Source organism: Choloepus didactylus, chromosome 8 (assembly GCF_015220235.1).
Source record: "Choloepus didactylus isolate mChoDid1 chromosome 8, mChoDid1.pri, whole genome shotgun sequence".
Classification (NCBI taxonomy): Eukaryota; Metazoa; Chordata; class Mammalia; order Pilosa; family Megalonychidae; genus Choloepus; species Choloepus didactylus.
Genome location: NC_051314.1, coordinates 6,186,973 through 6,204,759, shown reverse-complemented (window position 1 = coordinate 6,204,759; position 17,787 = coordinate 6,186,973). Strand labels below are relative to the sequence as shown.

Genomic DNA, 17,787 nt, shown 5'->3' with positions numbered 1-17,787 from the left:
CGTGATGGTGTCCGCCACCCCCCCACCCCCCCACCCCTGCTCAGCCTTATCTGCTGTCTGCTGAGGTTAACTGGGACGGTCGTGTGATAAACAAGTGTAGACCAAATAGAAAACTGTTTTGAGCCGGCCGTTGGGCCTGAGGCTTCTTCCTGCCTCCTTTAGGCTTCCTAAGGGCAGCTTCTTCTCTGCTTAGCATTTCTGGAGAACTAATGGGCTGAGAGAGAAGGTGGAACTGCAGCTCAGCCAAGCCCTCGGCTTGTTCTTTGGAAAGATTCAGTGGCAAAGAGATGTAAATGAGTGCCTTAGCTGGTGTTGGGCTCTCGGTGGGGAGAGTGGGGCGTGGTTAGTTTATAGCCCCTGGGGAGCCTTGACCCAGTCACGGTTCCCTCCCAGGGTCTCAGTTTTCACTTCTATTAAATTAGGGCATTTGGCATGCATAAGCTTTAAGATCCCTCCAGCTCTAAAATTCTGTGATTTTAAGTTTCATCAGAGGTTTGCTTTCTGGAATATCTCCTGTTCCTCGGGGTGGACAGATGCAGCTCAGCTTGCTGTTGGTCTCTATTTGGGTATTTTATCATTATAGCTTAGCATTAAGTGATGTGTCTACTTGAGTTGGGTGACATGTCACATCTGATGGACCAAGCTTTTACGATGGCAGGGGCCACAGGAAAATATCAGGAATGTTTGTTTGCCATTTGTTGCAGCATTGGTGTTAGGAAAAGATGTGCAGGACTGTATACCATGGTTGCCAGGCTTTTAGAAGTTTCACTATAAATGCTTTACACACTGTGTACCAGAACTGAGGCCAGATTAATGTAGACTTGTGGCAACTGCCTTGGAAAAGCCTGGACTGTAAAGCCACTGTTGGACCAGCCGGCTTCTGAGGCAGCTTGTAGCAACAGACATTTCATTATGCATATCTTTCACACATTAGTCTCATTTAAGTCTTTGCAAGAATCCCGTCAGTGGTGTCCGTGGTGGAATTCCCTTTTGGCAGGTTCAGAGAGGTCTCGTGACTGGGCAAGTAGTGGCTTTCCCTTGTCTCCAGAGCCATGTTTTCTCAGCTACTTCCCCAAGTGCTGCTTTCCCAAGCTGCTGGCTTTGTCGAGGTCTGCGGTTCTAAAAGCTTGCTTTTTGTCCCTTTGTGCCTTGTTTCCAGGTCAAGTGAACCAAGTCATGCTAATCAAACTCACCAGAGATACATCCATTAACCAGATCTCAGGTTATTTGTTTGTGGTTGGGAATAGGACTGCCAGATACTTCAAAACTTACTCTTTCTTCCTAGAGATTTCCCCCCATGCCTCCCACCCCCAAGTCTACATGGGAAGCTGATTGCTATGGAGAAGGCTGTTTCTGGGAATCCAGTCAGAGCATCGCAGCATCCCGTCCCCAGGCTCTCATAGCCAGCCGCTCCGCGTGGGGACACATGCTGCAGGGTGCTTGCCTTGTGGCCTCTTGGTGCAGTTGACCATGAAACTGGACCTGTGCTGGGTACCGGGATTAGACTGAGCATTTCCACGTCTCCTGTGAGGCGCACGTTTAGGTATCTGCGCATCGCCTCTCAGTGAGGGTGACCTTGAAGCAGCGGCGGAGGTGGCCCGTCCTGTCCTGCTCACATGGAGTCACAGCCTGCTGTGCCAGGCTGTGCTCTCAGGCCTCCCGTGAGCCCATGCATTTGTAGTCCCAGGGACGTCTGTCTGACTTTTCCCACAAATTCTGGGGCATCTTACTCCATCACTCTGTAGATTGACTACAGAGGATTAAAAATCAGCATTTGGGAATTTTGGTGAACTCTTGCTGAATAAATGCGGTGCGCCCCCCCCCCCCCCCCCAATGTAAGAGGAAATCTATTTTGAGTGAAAAAATCAGTGAACCTCCTTCAATGCAGTCAGGCACTGCACAGCCCGGGGAGATTTATTCCTCAAAACCCAGAGAGTTTATTTATAGAAAGACATTAAGGGGTTTTCCTAAGGAAATTTTTGAGGAGCCTGCAAATTAAAACTTCTAATTCATAGTTTGTGCTAGTTAAGTGAAAATGTGGTTTGTAATAGAAAGTGGGTAATTTCTATTAGAGCTTTTTGTTATGCCACTTTTAATAATGATTGTTCTTGACAAACACTTTTTTTCCCTTCTCCCCATCAAAATGTTATGGATGCTTCCTCATTAATCCACTCTCTTTTTTCCCTTTAACCCTGTGGCCTCATTCCTTTCCATCCCTCTGCTTTTCATGGTGCTTCAGAATGGCAGTGAGTGTTTCAAACCATAGTGCCCAAGGCGACATCTGCTCTGGGTCAGCACCTGGGCCTGGCCAGCAGGTCTGGGGGGCTCTCGCTTGGGTCCCTCATGCACTTATTCTTGCCGCGGGATGGGCTGAAGCACCTGCGCAGCCTTCCGCACGTGCTGGGTTGCTGTGCTACCTGTCAGCTGGAGTCCGCTCTCCACCACGTGGCCGTCTTTTCCCAGAGGTCAGCCAGGCTTTCCCAGGCAGCGTTCCAGGAGGGCAAGATCCCACTGGCCAACAGTCACCTGACCAAGCCCTGCCTCTGTGTGTGAGGGACAAGGGCACCTGGAGGGCACCTGGGAGCCTGAGGGAGGGTGGGGGGGGCGGATCATTAACAGTCCACCACAGTGGGGGTGGGGTGGGGCAGACTGGGGGCCTTTGTTTTGCTAGCTGTAAATAACAAGTTCAGTTTTGCAGTACTGGGCAATGAATCCAAAGACTAAGGCACAGTCATTAGCTACTCTGTGGCTAAGTAATGAAATACTCATGATCTCAAATTCTAAGAATCTGCTTGGAATCATAAAGACCTTAATAAAAGACATTCATGGCTTTAGATACAAAGGAGAGGAACTGCTTGTAAGAATCTGTGTTGGGGCCTGATTTTGCTTTCAGAAAATGCTGATAAGTATTTGAGAAAAAATGGGTTGCTATGATGACTTGGCTTTGAGCCTGCAAACTGTACTGACGACATAATCACCAAGGAAACCAGAAGTTGCAGCCTCTAATGACCTCTGAAAGGTTGTGTTACTGTTGTCTAGAATCTGATTGGCTTAGAAGAACAGTGTTTCAGATGGAAAGCCAAAAAGGCTTCCTGTCCTACTGAAACCTCTGGGAATGGGTACTAATTGCTTTGGAAATCACCTTGGTTTAAGGAGGGAAGTTGGGGTAACTTCTAGGTTGTTGTGAGATTTGGCTCTGATGGGCCTGCCTGAGAGAACAGGAAATGAGGTCGTGCCGTCTTTAAACCTGCAGTGCTATGATGAACTATGCGTGACTAAATACGGGCACTGCAGCGCCTCAGTAGAGTCACTGTGGAGTGTTAATGTAACTGCGTCCTTCTGTTGGCGTCCCTCTGCCTGTTGAGGTTGGATCATGTAATTCCGTGCGAGGGGCCACCTGAGGGGTTGGCTCTGGACCTCTGTCAGGCTCAGGCTGAGGAGGATGCTCTGGGTTTGGAACAGCAAACCAGATGAAGCTCAGGCTCCAGCCTGTTAGCTAAGTGTTCTGGGAACTGGTTCTTTTGGAAAACCTTGAAATCACTTAATTTTGGAGTTAGGTCCAGCCTGCAAAAGTTTAATTTAGTCATATTTTCTTGCAGATATGGAGAGGTGATAGTGAATTTTTAACTATAATCATGAATATCTGGATGATCAAAAGTTTGAGCAATAACTGAAAGAACTAGAAATCGATTTTTTAAAGTGTTTTTTTTTTTTTTTTTTAAATCATGGTAACCATTTTGGGGATATGATTTCTTAATAGTCATTGGTTGGGTAGTGATTGTTTAACAAATACTCTAAAATGCTGAGTAGGGAAGGCTGAAATGAATGACACCTTCCCCAGGCTGGAAGGGGAAGCTGTTTTAAAGCAACATGGGTTCTTTCTGAGAGCAGGTGGGCACTGGGGGTGGTCTGCTGATGGCATCTCCAGTGTGTCCTGCTGTGGGAGGTTGGTTGGAAGGAAGGCAAGTGGTGGTGGGGGGCAGTCTCACTGACAGGCCAGAGCCTGAGCTTTTTGAATTAGCAATTTGAGCTTCCAAAGCACATTTCATATGAGAGAATTCCAAGCTTCCCAAACTTTGTCAGTTAGCAAGAATGAATGTTTTATAGTTGGTGAAACGCAGGATTGGTGAGCAGTTGTCAGTTGATGAAGTCTCACGGTTGCGGTCCAGGTTGCTTACACTAGTGATTATATTATATAGTAGGGAACCCACACGTTTGTTAGCTTCTTAGAAAAGATCCAGTAGGTTAAAAAACAAAAACAAGCAGAACACACAATTTGGTCCTGGCCGACTCTGAGAGGCACTCCGCGGTGGAAGTGGGTGGGAGTCTGGAGACCTGGCTGTTGTATTTAGGATTATGCATAGATTTAGTAATATAAGGGAAATGCTTTTATTACAATAATGAAAAAGTGGGGTGTGGGCTATAATCTCAAATGATGCAAAAATTTAAAAAGTCTAGAGGGAAATATATAGATGTTGACAGTTATTGTTTGTAGGTGGTAGGATTATGGACTATTTAAACTTTTTATTTTTTTAACTTTTCTGTATTTTTCCTTGTCTGCAGTAAATATTGGTTCTAGAATTAGGAAGTAAGAACCATGATTCTGGAAAGTTGTAGAATATGGAAGTAGTTTGGCGCTAGAGAACTTGCTGGTTGGAGATTCCTGTTTGAGGGAAGCAAAGGCTTGACTTTTTGCTTTCCTTATTTCTTCGGGCTGGGTTCAGGATGGCTCAGGGGAGGAATGGCAACTGGTTTTCAGCCTTGGCTGAGCAGAGTCACGCTCTGGCTTCATAGAGAGCATGTATGCATCCTCTGAAAAACAGCGTCCATCTTGACTGTTGCTATTTCCCGTTGCCCCTTTCTTCCTTACGTGATAAGTCATTTGTGTTCGTGTGGAATCTCTGCAGCAGACTGAATGCTTGTCCAGAAAAGCATCGTAGCGTGGAAATGGCTGGTGCTGAGCTGGCCACGCGGTCCTCACAGTGTGCACTTTCTCCTTCTTCTATAGCTGGCAGAGTGGCGGAGAATCTGAGTCTGAGCCTCTGCCTGAACCTGGTAAGTCACACATGATTAGGAACCAGGGCTACATTTTGGATGTATGGTTTTGTATATGACATTTTTTCAGAAACTCTAGTTTAAATAAGGATCCAGGACCTTTGATTTTTAACTCCAGCCTTAACTCTTTTCTGTGGTACTGGTAAAAGAACTTTTCTATCTGGGAGTAGAAGTCACTTCTGACTAATTTTTCTCTTTAGGATTCACAGATGGATTCAGTGGAAAAGACAACAAAAAGAAGTGAACAGAAGTCCAGGTAAATAAATCTCCCGCACCCCCCAGGCAGTGTCATGGATTCTATAGCGCCTGTCACAAGTCTGCTTCACGTTACTTAGTACTGGGAAAGGCAGAGCGAGGTGCAGGCCTTGCTCTGGAATCCCAGGTCAGGAGGGAAGCTCAAGGGCTGTTTTCTATGCTTTGCTTCAACAAAGGAAGCATTTCAGAAGGCCTTTTCTGCCCAAGGAACTGCACCATGGGCTGGTCTCCATTCCAGGCAACAAATAATTACAGAGGTCATGTCCAAGGCTAGAAGTGTCATGCTTAGCAGGAAGGAATTCTCTGACTACCAATGGGCAGTAAATTGGCCTTGTGGAGAAGCAACGCACAATAAGGAGGCACTTACCATAGAATGGGTTGGGTTGACAGGTGGCAGAAAACCAGCATTTTGCCAGGAATTTTTGTGTCTGTCACTGCAAGCAGGGACCATTTTGTCACCATAGTTTGCATTTACAAGGTATTTGCAGCTTCAAAGGAATTAAAATCGCTGAACTTTTTATTCACAGATATATATCACCTAAATTTGCTTAATACTGTTGGGAGACTCAAGATGAATGAGATAACAGTAGCTTCAAATCCTTTATGGAGTGAGAGTACAACATGTGAAATAAATACCCAAAGCAGAATAATACACAGGTGTGCTCTGGTGCACAGGGTAGATACAAGGCTGAGTGAGACCCAACCCTTCACAGATACTCCCAAACTGCATTGTTTTTCTTTGTGTTGCAATACTTCATGTGGACTTTCATTCTCTCCCTCCCTTGACTTGGAGTAGAAAGTTTTTAAAAAGCCTCATCCGGAAACAGCCACAGGAGCTGCTGCTGGTCATTGGGACGGGTGTCAGCGCAGCTGTGGCCCCTGGCATCCCGGCCCTCTGCTCGTGGAGGAGCTGCATCGAGGCCGTGATCGAGGCTGCAGAGCAGCTGGAGGTGCTGCACCCGGGGGACATCGCCGAGTTCCGCAGGAAAGTGATGAAGGACCGCGACTTGCTGGTGGTGGCCCATGAGCTGATCCGGAAGATGTCCCCCGTGAGTCTCTTCCCAACAAGCACGTCAGGTTTCACTGGGAGTAACTGCTGGTTCTGGACTTCGTTGGTCAATCTGTGAATTTTCTCTAGACCTGTACTGTGTTCCTTTCTCAGCAGAGCCAGGCTGATGAGATAGAAGTCCTTTAGTCTGGCTGAATATCGTCTTTATGAACAGAGGTGATGCCAGGTGTGGGGCGTCTAAAATGGCCCTTGGTCAGTGGAACCAGGACATGAGAGCTGGCCTCTGGGATGTTCTCATGCCGTGATGGGTGTAAACTTGGTTTCATGGTCAGTCAGTGAAGGGGTGACCGCAAGGTACGTTTTGGTCTAAGCAGGCCTGCCGTGTCTCTTCAGATGATGAGTTGTTCCTAGAAAATACTTTAAGGTGGGGAACTTACAACTTCTTTGTCTACTGGTGGAAATGCTCCAGTAGAGAGGAAGAGCATTTGGTGATGCAAGAGGCAGTTCCTGGAGTGTGGCCCTGGAGCCAGTGGGACGTGGTGCCAAGGGGGAACTGGCCCCGGACAGATGCACAGTCAGGTCAGCCTGAGGGTGAGGCCCTGGTGCTGGGCGGCCTGGTGACGCGGGAGAGTCCGCCGTGGGTCTCCCTCATGAGGCAGGTTCCTACTGATGATGCACAGTCATCATCTGAGGGTCAGGATGTGCAGAAGATGTTGGAGGTTTGGACACAGGAGAAAGCATGGAAAACAGTATGAACTTGTCAGGGAGAGTAGAGAGTGGGGCTCCCGTAAAAAAGAGACCTAAAGGTGATTATGCTTCTGCTCCTCACATACAAGCCTGGGCAGTCTGAGGAGAGCTGGCGGTGTGATGGTGCCAGGGGCCTGGGCTCCCATCGAGTAGCTCTGCCACCCTCAGTGGGGCACTCCCGTCTCACACAGCAAGGTGGCTGCTTCAGCTCCTGCCATAACGTGCATGTTCCAGCCGGTGGGTTGTGAGAAGAGGGTGTGGAGGGGTCACGCCTCACCCCTGTAAGAGCCTGACGCTGACATCACCTGGGTCTCTTCTGTTTCTGTCTCATTGACCTGAGTTTTCCACATGGCTGTCCCTAGCTGACCAGAGTCTTGGAAAGCTCTTGACTGGGTGACTGCCAAATGTGGTGTCCTGTTAAATGGAGACAACCATTACTGTAGGGCAGGGGTTGGCAGAGTTCGGCCTGCAGACCAGATGTGGCCCGCTGCCAGGTTTTGTAAGGTTCTGTTGGTGCCCAGCGGCCCATCTGTTTACGTGCTGTCTGTGGCTGCTTTCTTGCTTTCGTGGCAGAGTTGAGTGTTTGCTATTTATGGCTCACAAAGCCTAAAATACGTACTCTCTGGCCCTGTGCAGAAGATGTTTGTCAACCCCTGTCATAGGAAGAAGAGGGTTGGGTTAATGGATGGGGATGCTCAGTAGGATGCTGGGCAGCCCTGGGCCCGCTCGAGGCGTGGTCACTCTTGAAGAGAGGCCATAGAGGTAGCGGTGTGAGCTGGGAGGTGAGTATTTAGAGCCTAGTTCCACTAGTTTCTTTGCTTTTGTGTATTTTTGAAAACTTCTTTTAAAAAGAGATGAAACGAGGCCAGTCAGCCTGTCAACATGGCTGTGCTGTCCCCAGCTGTGGGTGGCGGTTGAAGTTCAGGCGTGGAGCAAGGGGGGAGTTGGACTTGCAAGGGCTGGGGCTTTGCCAGGGAATTCCAACAAAACAGGAGAAGGACAGGGGAGGTGAAAGCATAGTCAAGGGAGTAACTGTGATGATAAGTTGTGAATCTAAGCCGGTAAAGGGAAGTGAGGACATCGGAGTGGGAGATGGTGAAGATGTAGGGGTCACTGGCATGTGGCCGTCAATGGAGGTGAACTTTTCTGGGGAGCCGGGTGCTGGAGAGTTGAGCAGAGAAGAGGGAGTGGTCGGAGAGGGGAGGCTGGTCCAGAGGTTATGAAAAGGGATTTAGAGGCCATGATACAAAAAGGGTCATTGCAGTGGAGAGGAAAACCACCCTGCATTATGACAGGTACACGGGAGAGGCTTAGTGAACCAGAGCTCACAAGCTCACGTCCCCAGGAAAGGTGGGCAGTGGCCGAGGGCCTGTGCGACTGCAGCAAGGGGTGGCAGGTGGTGCGGGCTGCTGGCCCAGGCGCGAGGGTCCCGTGGACGGCTCGGAGGAATGACAGGGTGGAAAGCCCCCGCATGAGAGGGCACCAGGGAAGTGGGGGCTGGATTTGAGTTGTGGAAGAAGTGGGCATTCACGGGAGGGGATGTGGATATGGGGGTTTTGCTGACGACAGACAACGAGCCTCACTAGGAACAGCAGAAGGTTCCAGAATCATGGAGGGTGGGAGAGTGTCAGCAAAGGGAGTGCCAGAGCCTGTGGGAGGTGGGATGTTCCAGGAGCCTTGGGCTTCTGTGTGACTGACACAGATGGGCCACAGGGCATGAGGGGATGGGTTCTGGTAGATCCTGGTGGGTTCTGACGGGTTCTGGTGGGTTCTGGTAGATCCTGGTAGGTTCCGATGGATGGCCTCTGGGGCAGAGGTGCCAGCGAGGCTGTGAGCGGGGCAGGGTGGGTGTCGGTATTTGGGGGGAAGGCGCCCCTCGGGCTCCGTCACAGCCTGCCCACGCAGCGCAGAGGCTGGGCGCCAGGTGGTTTTCCTGGGGGGTGGGGGCTGAAGTCTCTTGACCCCTCTGTCCCCTTCCAGCTACCATTTCTCTGATCCCCTTTCCTCAAAAGAGTGGTTTGTATTCCCTGCTGCCATACCTTTCTGCTTTTCTGTTTCCTCTTCTCTCCTGCTCCGGCAGGCTTTGTCACCGCCGCTCCACTGACACAGCTCCTGTCAGAGGCCAAATCTCAGTCTGTCTTCTAATTTAAGTTGCCACGATTAAAGCGCACCACTTCGTACACCACCAAGAAAGAGAAAGCCAGCACCACTGTAGCTCTCAGAGAGGAGGCTCCCCCCGATCTGGTTGTGGGTCCCCCTGACTCACCTCCTTTTGCCTCCCCTCAGTCCTCCTGCCCCACAGGCCCCTTGCTGACCTCAGGCCCCCAGCTGTGCATAGACCTCGCTCTCTGGAGCCCCTCACCCCCCTTATCAGAGGGGCCCTCCCATTCAGCCACGCCCCCACCCAGCACTGCCCTGCCCCCTCTCTCTGCCCCCTCTCTCTCGGCACGGCCACCCTTATCTGTCTCCCTCCTCTAGTGTTGAAAAACTTCCTGAGGTCAGGGATTTTTTTTTTTCTTTTCCCAATGTTGCCACCAGAACATTACCTGCTTAGGTGCTCCACGGTTGTTGCAAGGTGACGCTTTTGTAACTCCTGCTCCGCCTTTCCACAGCGCACGGGGGACACGAAGCCCAGCTTCTTCCAGGACTGCCTCATGGAGATCTTCGACAACCTGGAGCAGCACATCCAGAACCCCGCGGTGCTGCAGTGCATCCTCAGCCTGATGGAGAGGGGCACGATGGTGCTGACCACCAACTACGACACCCTGCTCGAGATCTTTGGCCGGCAGCAGAGCAAGCCCATGGAGTCTTTGGACTTGAAGGATAAGACGAAGGTGTGGGCTATAGGGTCAGGGGTGGCGTGAAGGAGACGTCGTCTGTGGGTCGGGACTGCTGTGGATTTTTGCCGGGAGATTGGCAGAAAGGAAAGGTCCGCTGTCCGCCTGGGGCTCGCTTCACAGTCGGGGCAGACGCTGGGGCCCCCAGTGCGCCATCTTCTCTTCTCAAGTCTTCCTTATTGCCTTCTCTTGTTCTCTTTTTTGCATTCTCTCCTGTAGGTTTGTAAGGTTTTCCCTTCCACTCAGTGCATTCATTGAAGAAAATGTGGGAAATAAAAATAACAATGAAAAGCCAAATTACACAGAGTCCTATTGCTGTTAATTTTTGGTTAATTTACTTTTGTCTCTTTTTCTTTAACTAATTAAGATTACATTATATATATAATTTTTATCCTGATTTTCTCCCTTAATATTATACTGTATTTTTCTGTCATTAAATTGTTTTTAAAAGCATGATTTTAAATGGCAATATACTTTTTTAACTTTTTTAAAGAAGTTTTATGGAGATATATTTATATTCACATACCATGCACTCCATCCATGACACCAATATTTTAAGTCTAAATTATAATTGATACTTTTCCTCTGTTATGGTTGGCATATTTTTGCTATTGTACATAATGCTGCAACAAAAATCCTATACTTTTGTGTCCCTCTGTTCATTTCTTTAGGATAAATTCCTAGAAGAGTTTCAGGGTCGAAATGTAGGCGTAGTTTAAAGACTGATGATATCAGCTGCCAAACTGTCCCAGAAGGACTGCTGGCTTGCACTCCCCCAGCTGTGATGGGAGCACCCATATTTTTTATCTCAACAGTTTGTATTTAAAAACAAACCAAAATACACTTCACCCATTCGATAGGTGAAAACTTTTAATTTTTATTTCCCTTCTCTGTAGGTTGAACGTAGTTTCATTTTATTGACTATTTGTGTTTCTTTTGTGAAGGGTTTGTTCACGTCGTTTGTGTATTTGCTCAGAGGTTTTAGGTTATTACTAAGAATGAATGCTACCTGTGTCACCTGGTTCATCCGCAAGGGCAGGCGTTCCTTCCCCTCGGTGTCCAGGGAAACTGAGGCAGTGGAGAGTGTGTGTTACTCGAGGCCACAGTGCTGTGGAGCTGGGCATGTGCCCTGGTCTCTCGGCTCAAAGCCCCACAGCTTGGCCTTTACGGCCTTTTCATTCTTGGCAGAGAGAATGCTGGAGGACAGCGTGGGCAGGGGCCCAGACTCGGGAGAGGAGTAGCTTTGAAACCGTAGTTACGCGGTCCTTGGTGGCCGTGTTTTGCCCTCTCTTGGACCATTTGTGACATGATGGAGCACCCAGTGTACGTTTCTGAGCAAGTTAGTCCCAACTCTTAGGCTTGCTTGGTGTTGTAAATATTGGAAATACACCCTGGAACTAAACTGCAAGTTGCATGTAGCAGAGCAGTAGCTCTTGTGGCTGTTTTATATCAGTAGAGCTGTGGTGTGTGTGTCTGGCTGAGTGCTGTCTGCAGGTGCAAACCCCCTTGCATGAAGATAAAAGTAAATATACACGATGTGAATCTTAAGGTCCTTTGTTCTACTTCTTGAACTGAGGTGAATACAGTTGGCCATTTGGTACATTCTTTATATGTAAATATATAGTTATGATTTTAAAAACAATACATCTATAACAGTGATTATATATATGACATGTAACTGAGAAGTGAAAGTCCCCCAAATCCCTTTAAAGTAATTGCTCCGAAGAGTTAGCTGTAGTCTCAGATGTTAAAGATATTTTCTATATCTCTTTCCTCTGTCTTTAAAGAAGTTCTTTCTGATATATGCTAGGAATAACTAGAGCTAACAACAGTTGAGTTTCTCTTATGTTTTGAAGGTATAATTAGAAACTGAAAACATCTCTCTTAATCTTACTAAGGTAGGTTTGAAAAACCATGAATCTGACTTAGGTATTTTCCTCTTGTATCTGTTTTAAATAATAAGTTTTGTTTTTTTTTTTCCCCATCTTGGCTTGATTTTTGATAGGTCCTTCAGTGGGCAAGAGGACACATAAAATATGGAGTTCTTCACATCCATGGCTTATACACAGACCCTTGCGGGATGGTGTTAGATCCATCGGGATATAAAGATGTTACTCAGGACCCGGAAGTAATGGTACAGTTCATTTTAACAAGGCATTGCCTGCATCACATTGGAAGTCTCGTGTCCACCGGCCATGAGGCCGTGACCCGAGTGGTTTCCCAGCCGACGGCAGTCCCCCGTTCAGGCCACCCCCCACCCTGCTGCCGGAGGACCGGGCGCTGTCCCTTCTGTCTCTGTGGACCTCTGAGCCTGGCACATTGGAGAGATGCTCAGTAGATAACTGCTCCGCGAGGGGCCTCGTGACTCCTTTTAAAGCCTGGATCTGATCTCACTGTGTGCATTGCTTGGCTCTGGCCATTCAGGATTCTCTGTTGTCCAAGGACACGGCTTGGCACATGGGCTCTGCACAGTCGCTAATGGTTGTCTCCTGCCTTCCTCCCATTTCTTATTTATGCCTTGAACGTTCATCCAAGCATCTTCCTGTCAAAGTTCTCTCACCTCACCTTGCCTCTGCTGAACAATGTTTAGCTTTCAAAGCCTGTTTTTTTTTTTTATTAAATTCAGTTTTATTGTTGTATATTCACATACCATACAGTCATCCGTGGTGTACAATCAGCTGTTCACAGTACCATCTTACAGTTATACATTCATCACCTCAATCTATTTTTGAACATTTTCCTTACACAAGAAAGAATCAGAATCAGAATAAAAAATAAAAGTAAAAAAGAACACCCAAATCACCCCCCCACCCTATTTTTTCATTTGGTTTTTGTCCCTATTTTTCTATTCATCCATCCATACACTGGATAAAGGGAGTGCAATCTACAGGGTTTTCACAATCATACTGTTGCCCCTTGTAAGCTACATTGTTACACAATCGTTTTCAAGAGTCCAGGCTACTGAAAACCTGGTTTTAATACTTCTTTCTCTGCGAGATTTTCTTGATGCCCTAGACAGAGAGTAAGGTGTGGAGAAAAAAACTGCTTCCCATCACATTATAAACTGTTCTATTTTAGCACTTAGATATGGCCTTCTGTTTACTGATTTACTTGCGAGCTTGGGTCAGGGACTGTATCACTCATTGGTAATCCTTGGGCACGAGGATGTCAGCTGAATAAATGATCAGGTGATACTTACAGTTGCACAAAAAGTGCTGTTGGTTATAACATGTATCTGTGCTGATATCGAACCTTTCTCTGTAATGTTTGGATGTTGAATTGATGATTCCCTGCTGTTGGCCCTGCCTGTTCTCTACTGCCTGAGTGACCCCACGTGATCCCTCTTGCCCCTGCATGCACTACCACTGCCTTCACTTGTCCCCTTCTCAGCTCTCCTGCCATCACTCCCCAAAACCCTGTTCCCTCGAGGCTCCATCCCCTGCAGGTTTCACATATCTAATCTATGGAGATAGATGTTAATTTCAGGATGTTTGCACATACACAGTTCTGAACTGAAAAAATTTAATAGTTCTTATTTTATGTTTTAATATTTAAAAATTTTACCTAATTCTAGAAGATTTGAGTTTGGTGACAGCACTGACAGGATTTGGTGGGCGAGTGGTGGGGTGGGGATAAGAAATCCCTACCTTAAGGTGTGTCTGCACTGGCTGGCGACCTGGCTCCGGTGGGAAGAGCCTCCCTCACTGCTAGGAGGCTGAGTGCCAGCTCCGCTTCCGCCTGTTTCCAAACATTTTGGCTCTAGGTTGACCTAAGAGCTGTGTCAGGAGAGTGCCCTGCCTGTCTAACTCTGTCCCTGAGTGTGGCTCTCAGGAAAGTCTGCTAAGAAAGCAGTGACTTAAAAGCAGAGCTGTGCCACTCTGTGGTTAGTTGTACAACCCTGCTGTCCTGCAGGTGAACACTCAGATTTCTTTTTTGGCTTTTTCACAGGAAGTTCTCCAGAATTTATACCGCACCAAATCGTTTCTGTTTGTGGGATGTGGAGAGACCCTTCGTGATCAGATATTCCAAGCTCTCTTCCTTTATTCTGTGCCGAATAAGGTGGATTTAGAACACTACATGGTTGTGCTCAAGGAGAATGAAGACCATTTCTTTAAGCATCAAGCAGACATGCTTTTGCATGGAATTAAAGTCATATCTTATGGGGGCTGTTTTGACTATTTTCCAGAATATGTGCAAGACCTCACCACTCAGATCTGCAAACAGAGAAGCCCAGGTACAGGGATTCTTTTTGCCTTTTTAATTTTTTTAGATATAACTCATAACCATCAAATTCACTAATCTTCCTCTTTTTTTAAAGAAATGCTTTTGTGAACATGAAGAATAGTAGATCGGGGTAATTGGTATGATAGTAAAAGTCTTTAAATAGAGCTATACATTTATCGCTGCGCAAATAGTTGTACAAACTCAGTCATGTTTCAGATTACTTGCTGTGTTTCAGATTACCTTAACCAAGAAAGAAAACTACCAAGTGAGCTTTATTAGTTGTGAATTAAACCTGAAAAATGCAGGTGTCTCATACTTTTGTTCTGTCATTACATTTTAGAAGTTAACACGTCAGGAGCACAAAATGGTTTTATAAGTTTTTAATTTCTTTTTCTAAATAACATCTTGTCCTTGTCCTGTTGAATACAGCACACCTTTAAAGGAGTTCTCCTTGAACTTTCTCTTGGGGAATGGCTCATCTGCCAGGAATGACTGAGATAATTAAGAAATTCTTGAACTTGGTCATCTGGATGTAGGGGAAGTTTATGGCTTTGAGTTTGGTATCATAAAACATTGATGATGGCAGACTTGGAAAGGTGTGTATTGACAATCATTTCATTGTAACAGGAAACCCAGACACTCCCCCACTGTGGGATTAGGTTAACCACAGGGCACGTGGCTGGGTGTCACCAGCTGTGAACCTTGAAGCATAGAGAGTGCTAAGGTCAGGAAACTTGAATGCACAGATAACCTGACACCTTAGTTGTTTTTTGTTTTGTTTTGTTTTTTACCAATAGCCTCTCCACCCTTTTTTTTTTCAGAATTGTTAATAATTAGCAAAATGGACTAATTTAAGTTGCATTGTCATTAATAAAAGAATAATTAGGCTAATAGTTAAGTTTCTTACTAAGGGGAGAAGGGAACTAACACTTATGAGCTACTCTGCATCACCTGAGAGTTTTACATTCTTGACCTTATTTAGTTTTTAGTAGCAGTGTCTGCTGCTACTAAATAGATGATTTTATAGATGATGAGACAACTCAAAGAGATTAATAACTTGCCCTGTTAGTGCCCAGAAATTTTGAGGCTGGGATGGAGTCGTGACTGCCAGGCAGCGTTTGGCATGCCCTAGCCCAGGCACTTGTGCGTGGACCTGGAGAGGAGGCTGCGTTCCTTCTCTGCCGCTTACCTCCTGAACCTAGAGCCAAGCTCGGCTCTCTCCAGAGCCTGCGGGCTGAATGGGCTTCCCATTTGCACGCCCTGGCAGCTGAGTGGATTTGACAAGCTGCCAGAGGGCTGAAAGACCTTTTAGACTTTGAATCTGTGAATGCTACTAAGGACCTGTGTGCTTTGCATCCACAGAGAGCCTTTCTTGATCAGAGAGGGGAGGCAAGTGAGCTGGCCATGCTCACTGGGCGCCGTGGGGGGCAGGGGGGATGGGAAGGGCAGGCGCTGGGCAGCCCCCTGCCCCTGGTCACTGGTGCGGGAGCTGGGTCAGCATCCGCACTGCAGGCCTGAAGAGCAGGAGCAGGGGAAGGCCTGATGCATTCTCTTCCTCTTTTCCAGATGCTGATCGAGTGGACAGCACTACATTATTGGGTAAAGCCTATCTTTATTTTTGCCAGCTTGTTTTTTGCCTACACATTCTATTATCTTCCTGCCACAATTTGTAAAATCAGTGAAGTATGTTTCTCACATTGAAAAATTAGCCTGTATTAAAGCCTGGCAGCATTAGAGACGGTAAACAGTGCTGCCTTTACGCCCTGCCACGGTGAAAAACTGGTTAGCGCCGCCCTCCCGCTGGGAATCACGACAGAATCAAACTTGGGCCCTCTGCTGGCAGCTGAGAATCATTTCTTCTTCTAGAACCGAGAGTTATGGTGGGATTGGAATAAGATGCAGTTAGTATTATATACCACTTGCTGTAAAATGTATGTTACTCACCCCCTTCAGGAATTTTAATTGCAAAGTTGTAACCTTCTAGATAAAGTTGTTATTTCTGATAACACATTTGAAATGTGAACCTTCTCCTTGCGGGGTGAACTCTGCATATTTTTAAATTAATAAGATGTGCCTGAGATGAACTGTGGAGGTTCTCCGTGGCTGAACCTGGCATCAGGTTCTCCACTTTCTGAGTCACTTGGGTTCAAGGGGCTCTTATAAACTGATCTTTGGAGGATGGGGACTAGATTTGGGACTAGGAAACATAGCTAGAATAAATAAACTTTTTAATATGACGTTCTTATCTTTCAGGTAACGCATGTCAGGACTGTGCAAAGAGGAAGTTAGAAGAGAATGGAATTGAAATTTCAAAAAAACTCAGACAATCAGATACCGGTATTCTTTTCCTACTTTTTATTGAGAATGTATTTCAGATTTGTCTTACTCTTTGGGTGTTTTCAGTTAAGGTGCTCTGTTTTAATGCCCACTGCCCCTTGGTGGATATGTTGTGTCAAAGGTGCCGAAGGGTTTCCATTGCAGCCAGATCTCTGACCCCACCCCACATTCCAGCTGCCCAGAGGTACCACCATTGTAACAAATTTCTGTGTAACTATATTAAAGAAAAACCTCCCTAGGGGAGGTGCACAAATCATCAGCTTGGCAAGATGGGTTTTCACACAGGGAGCACCCCCCGTAACCACTCCCAGTTTAAGAGACAGAACATTATCAAGACACCCATCCCCCTCATCACCGCCCCCAAGGATAATGATGTTCTGGCTTCTGTCACCTTAGTCTCCAGGGAGAACCACCCTCACTCTTTTGCTTTTGTCAACTCTCTGTCACTAAAACGTTCGATGATCTCTGCTGATGCCAGTTAAGACCGTCTACTCGCTACTTCCTGCCTCTGCTTTTCCGTTCCCTCCACCCAGGTTTGATCAGTTATCTCTTGTTCTCCGTAACTTTAAACACTGCACTTAAACCTCTGATGCCCACCAGGAAGATGAGGCTGGGATGGGCCCGTCCCTCCCCTCAGCCCGCTCACCACCTCTCCATCGTCAGCGCTGATGACCGTGGTGCAGAGCAGATGGGAAATGATAGGACTCCTGTCTGTCCACAGGCTGACTCTCAAAGTCGAAAAACAGAAAAGCATTTTCATTATGAAGGCAGTGGAGATATTTTTTCCTGGAGCACTGACCTGTGTGTGTTGAAGGGTCCATGCTGTGACTCCTGGGCAGTCTGAAGGACCCGTCCTCAGTATCGAGGTCACATGTGTTTTCGCTACATTCCACGATGTGCCCATTATCGTGCAGGCACTTCTGTTTGTTTCACGTTGGGACCTTATGACACTACTGTTGCTTTTTATTTTTTGAGGAATTTCAAATTTCTCTTCCCCTCTTGATGTCCAAAGAATACCATGTTGCACAGTATTCTCAAGTTTACACAGTCTCTCAGTCATACTGTCCTTCATCTCTCCTGAGACGTCTAATCTCCTGCTCCGTTCTGGACTAATGCAGATTTGTCTTCCTGGAACTTCCTTCCTTTCTCCCCTCGATTAAGGCCTAGGCCATCCTTGTTCTCATTCCCTGTTCGTTCTGCTAGAGGACATCCTCAGAAACGTCCACTGACTGGGGTGTCTGTAGCTGTCCCTGCTTGGTCCTCACCTCACCTGTGACAGCTTGAGGGCAGCATCCGTGGTCCCTAATTTCCTCTTGGAACTCC

At 47.0% G+C, this 17,787-nt stretch overlaps 1 protein-coding gene across 5 annotated transcripts in view; it reads left to right on the top strand.

Moving 5' to 3' along the window:
• FAM118A (family with sequence similarity 118 member A) overlaps positions 1–17,787 on the top strand; it is a 39,298-nt gene that overhangs the window by 2,808 nt on the left and 18,703 nt on the right. For 4 of the 5 annotated variants that reach the window (XR_005218385.1, XR_005218387.1, XR_005218386.1 and 1 more), the window contains exons 2-9: positions 5,009–5,055; positions 5,256–5,311; positions 6,107–6,359; positions 9,679–9,900; positions 11,909–12,037; positions 13,852–14,137; positions 15,694–15,726; positions 16,381–16,464. Coding sequence is in view for 2 of the 5 variants with exons in the window: in XM_037846364.1 (XP_037702292.1) it covers positions 5,265–5,311; positions 6,107–6,359; positions 9,679–9,900; positions 11,909–12,037; positions 13,852–14,137; positions 15,694–15,726; positions 16,381–16,464 (1,054 nt within the window). In the remaining 3 variants the exon portion in view is untranslated. The remainder of the gene's footprint in view (positions 1–5,008; positions 5,056–5,255; positions 5,312–6,106; positions 6,360–9,678; positions 9,901–11,908; positions 12,038–13,851; positions 14,138–15,693; positions 15,727–16,380; positions 16,465–17,787) is intronic. The other variant, XM_037846365.1, reaches the window with a different exon arrangement.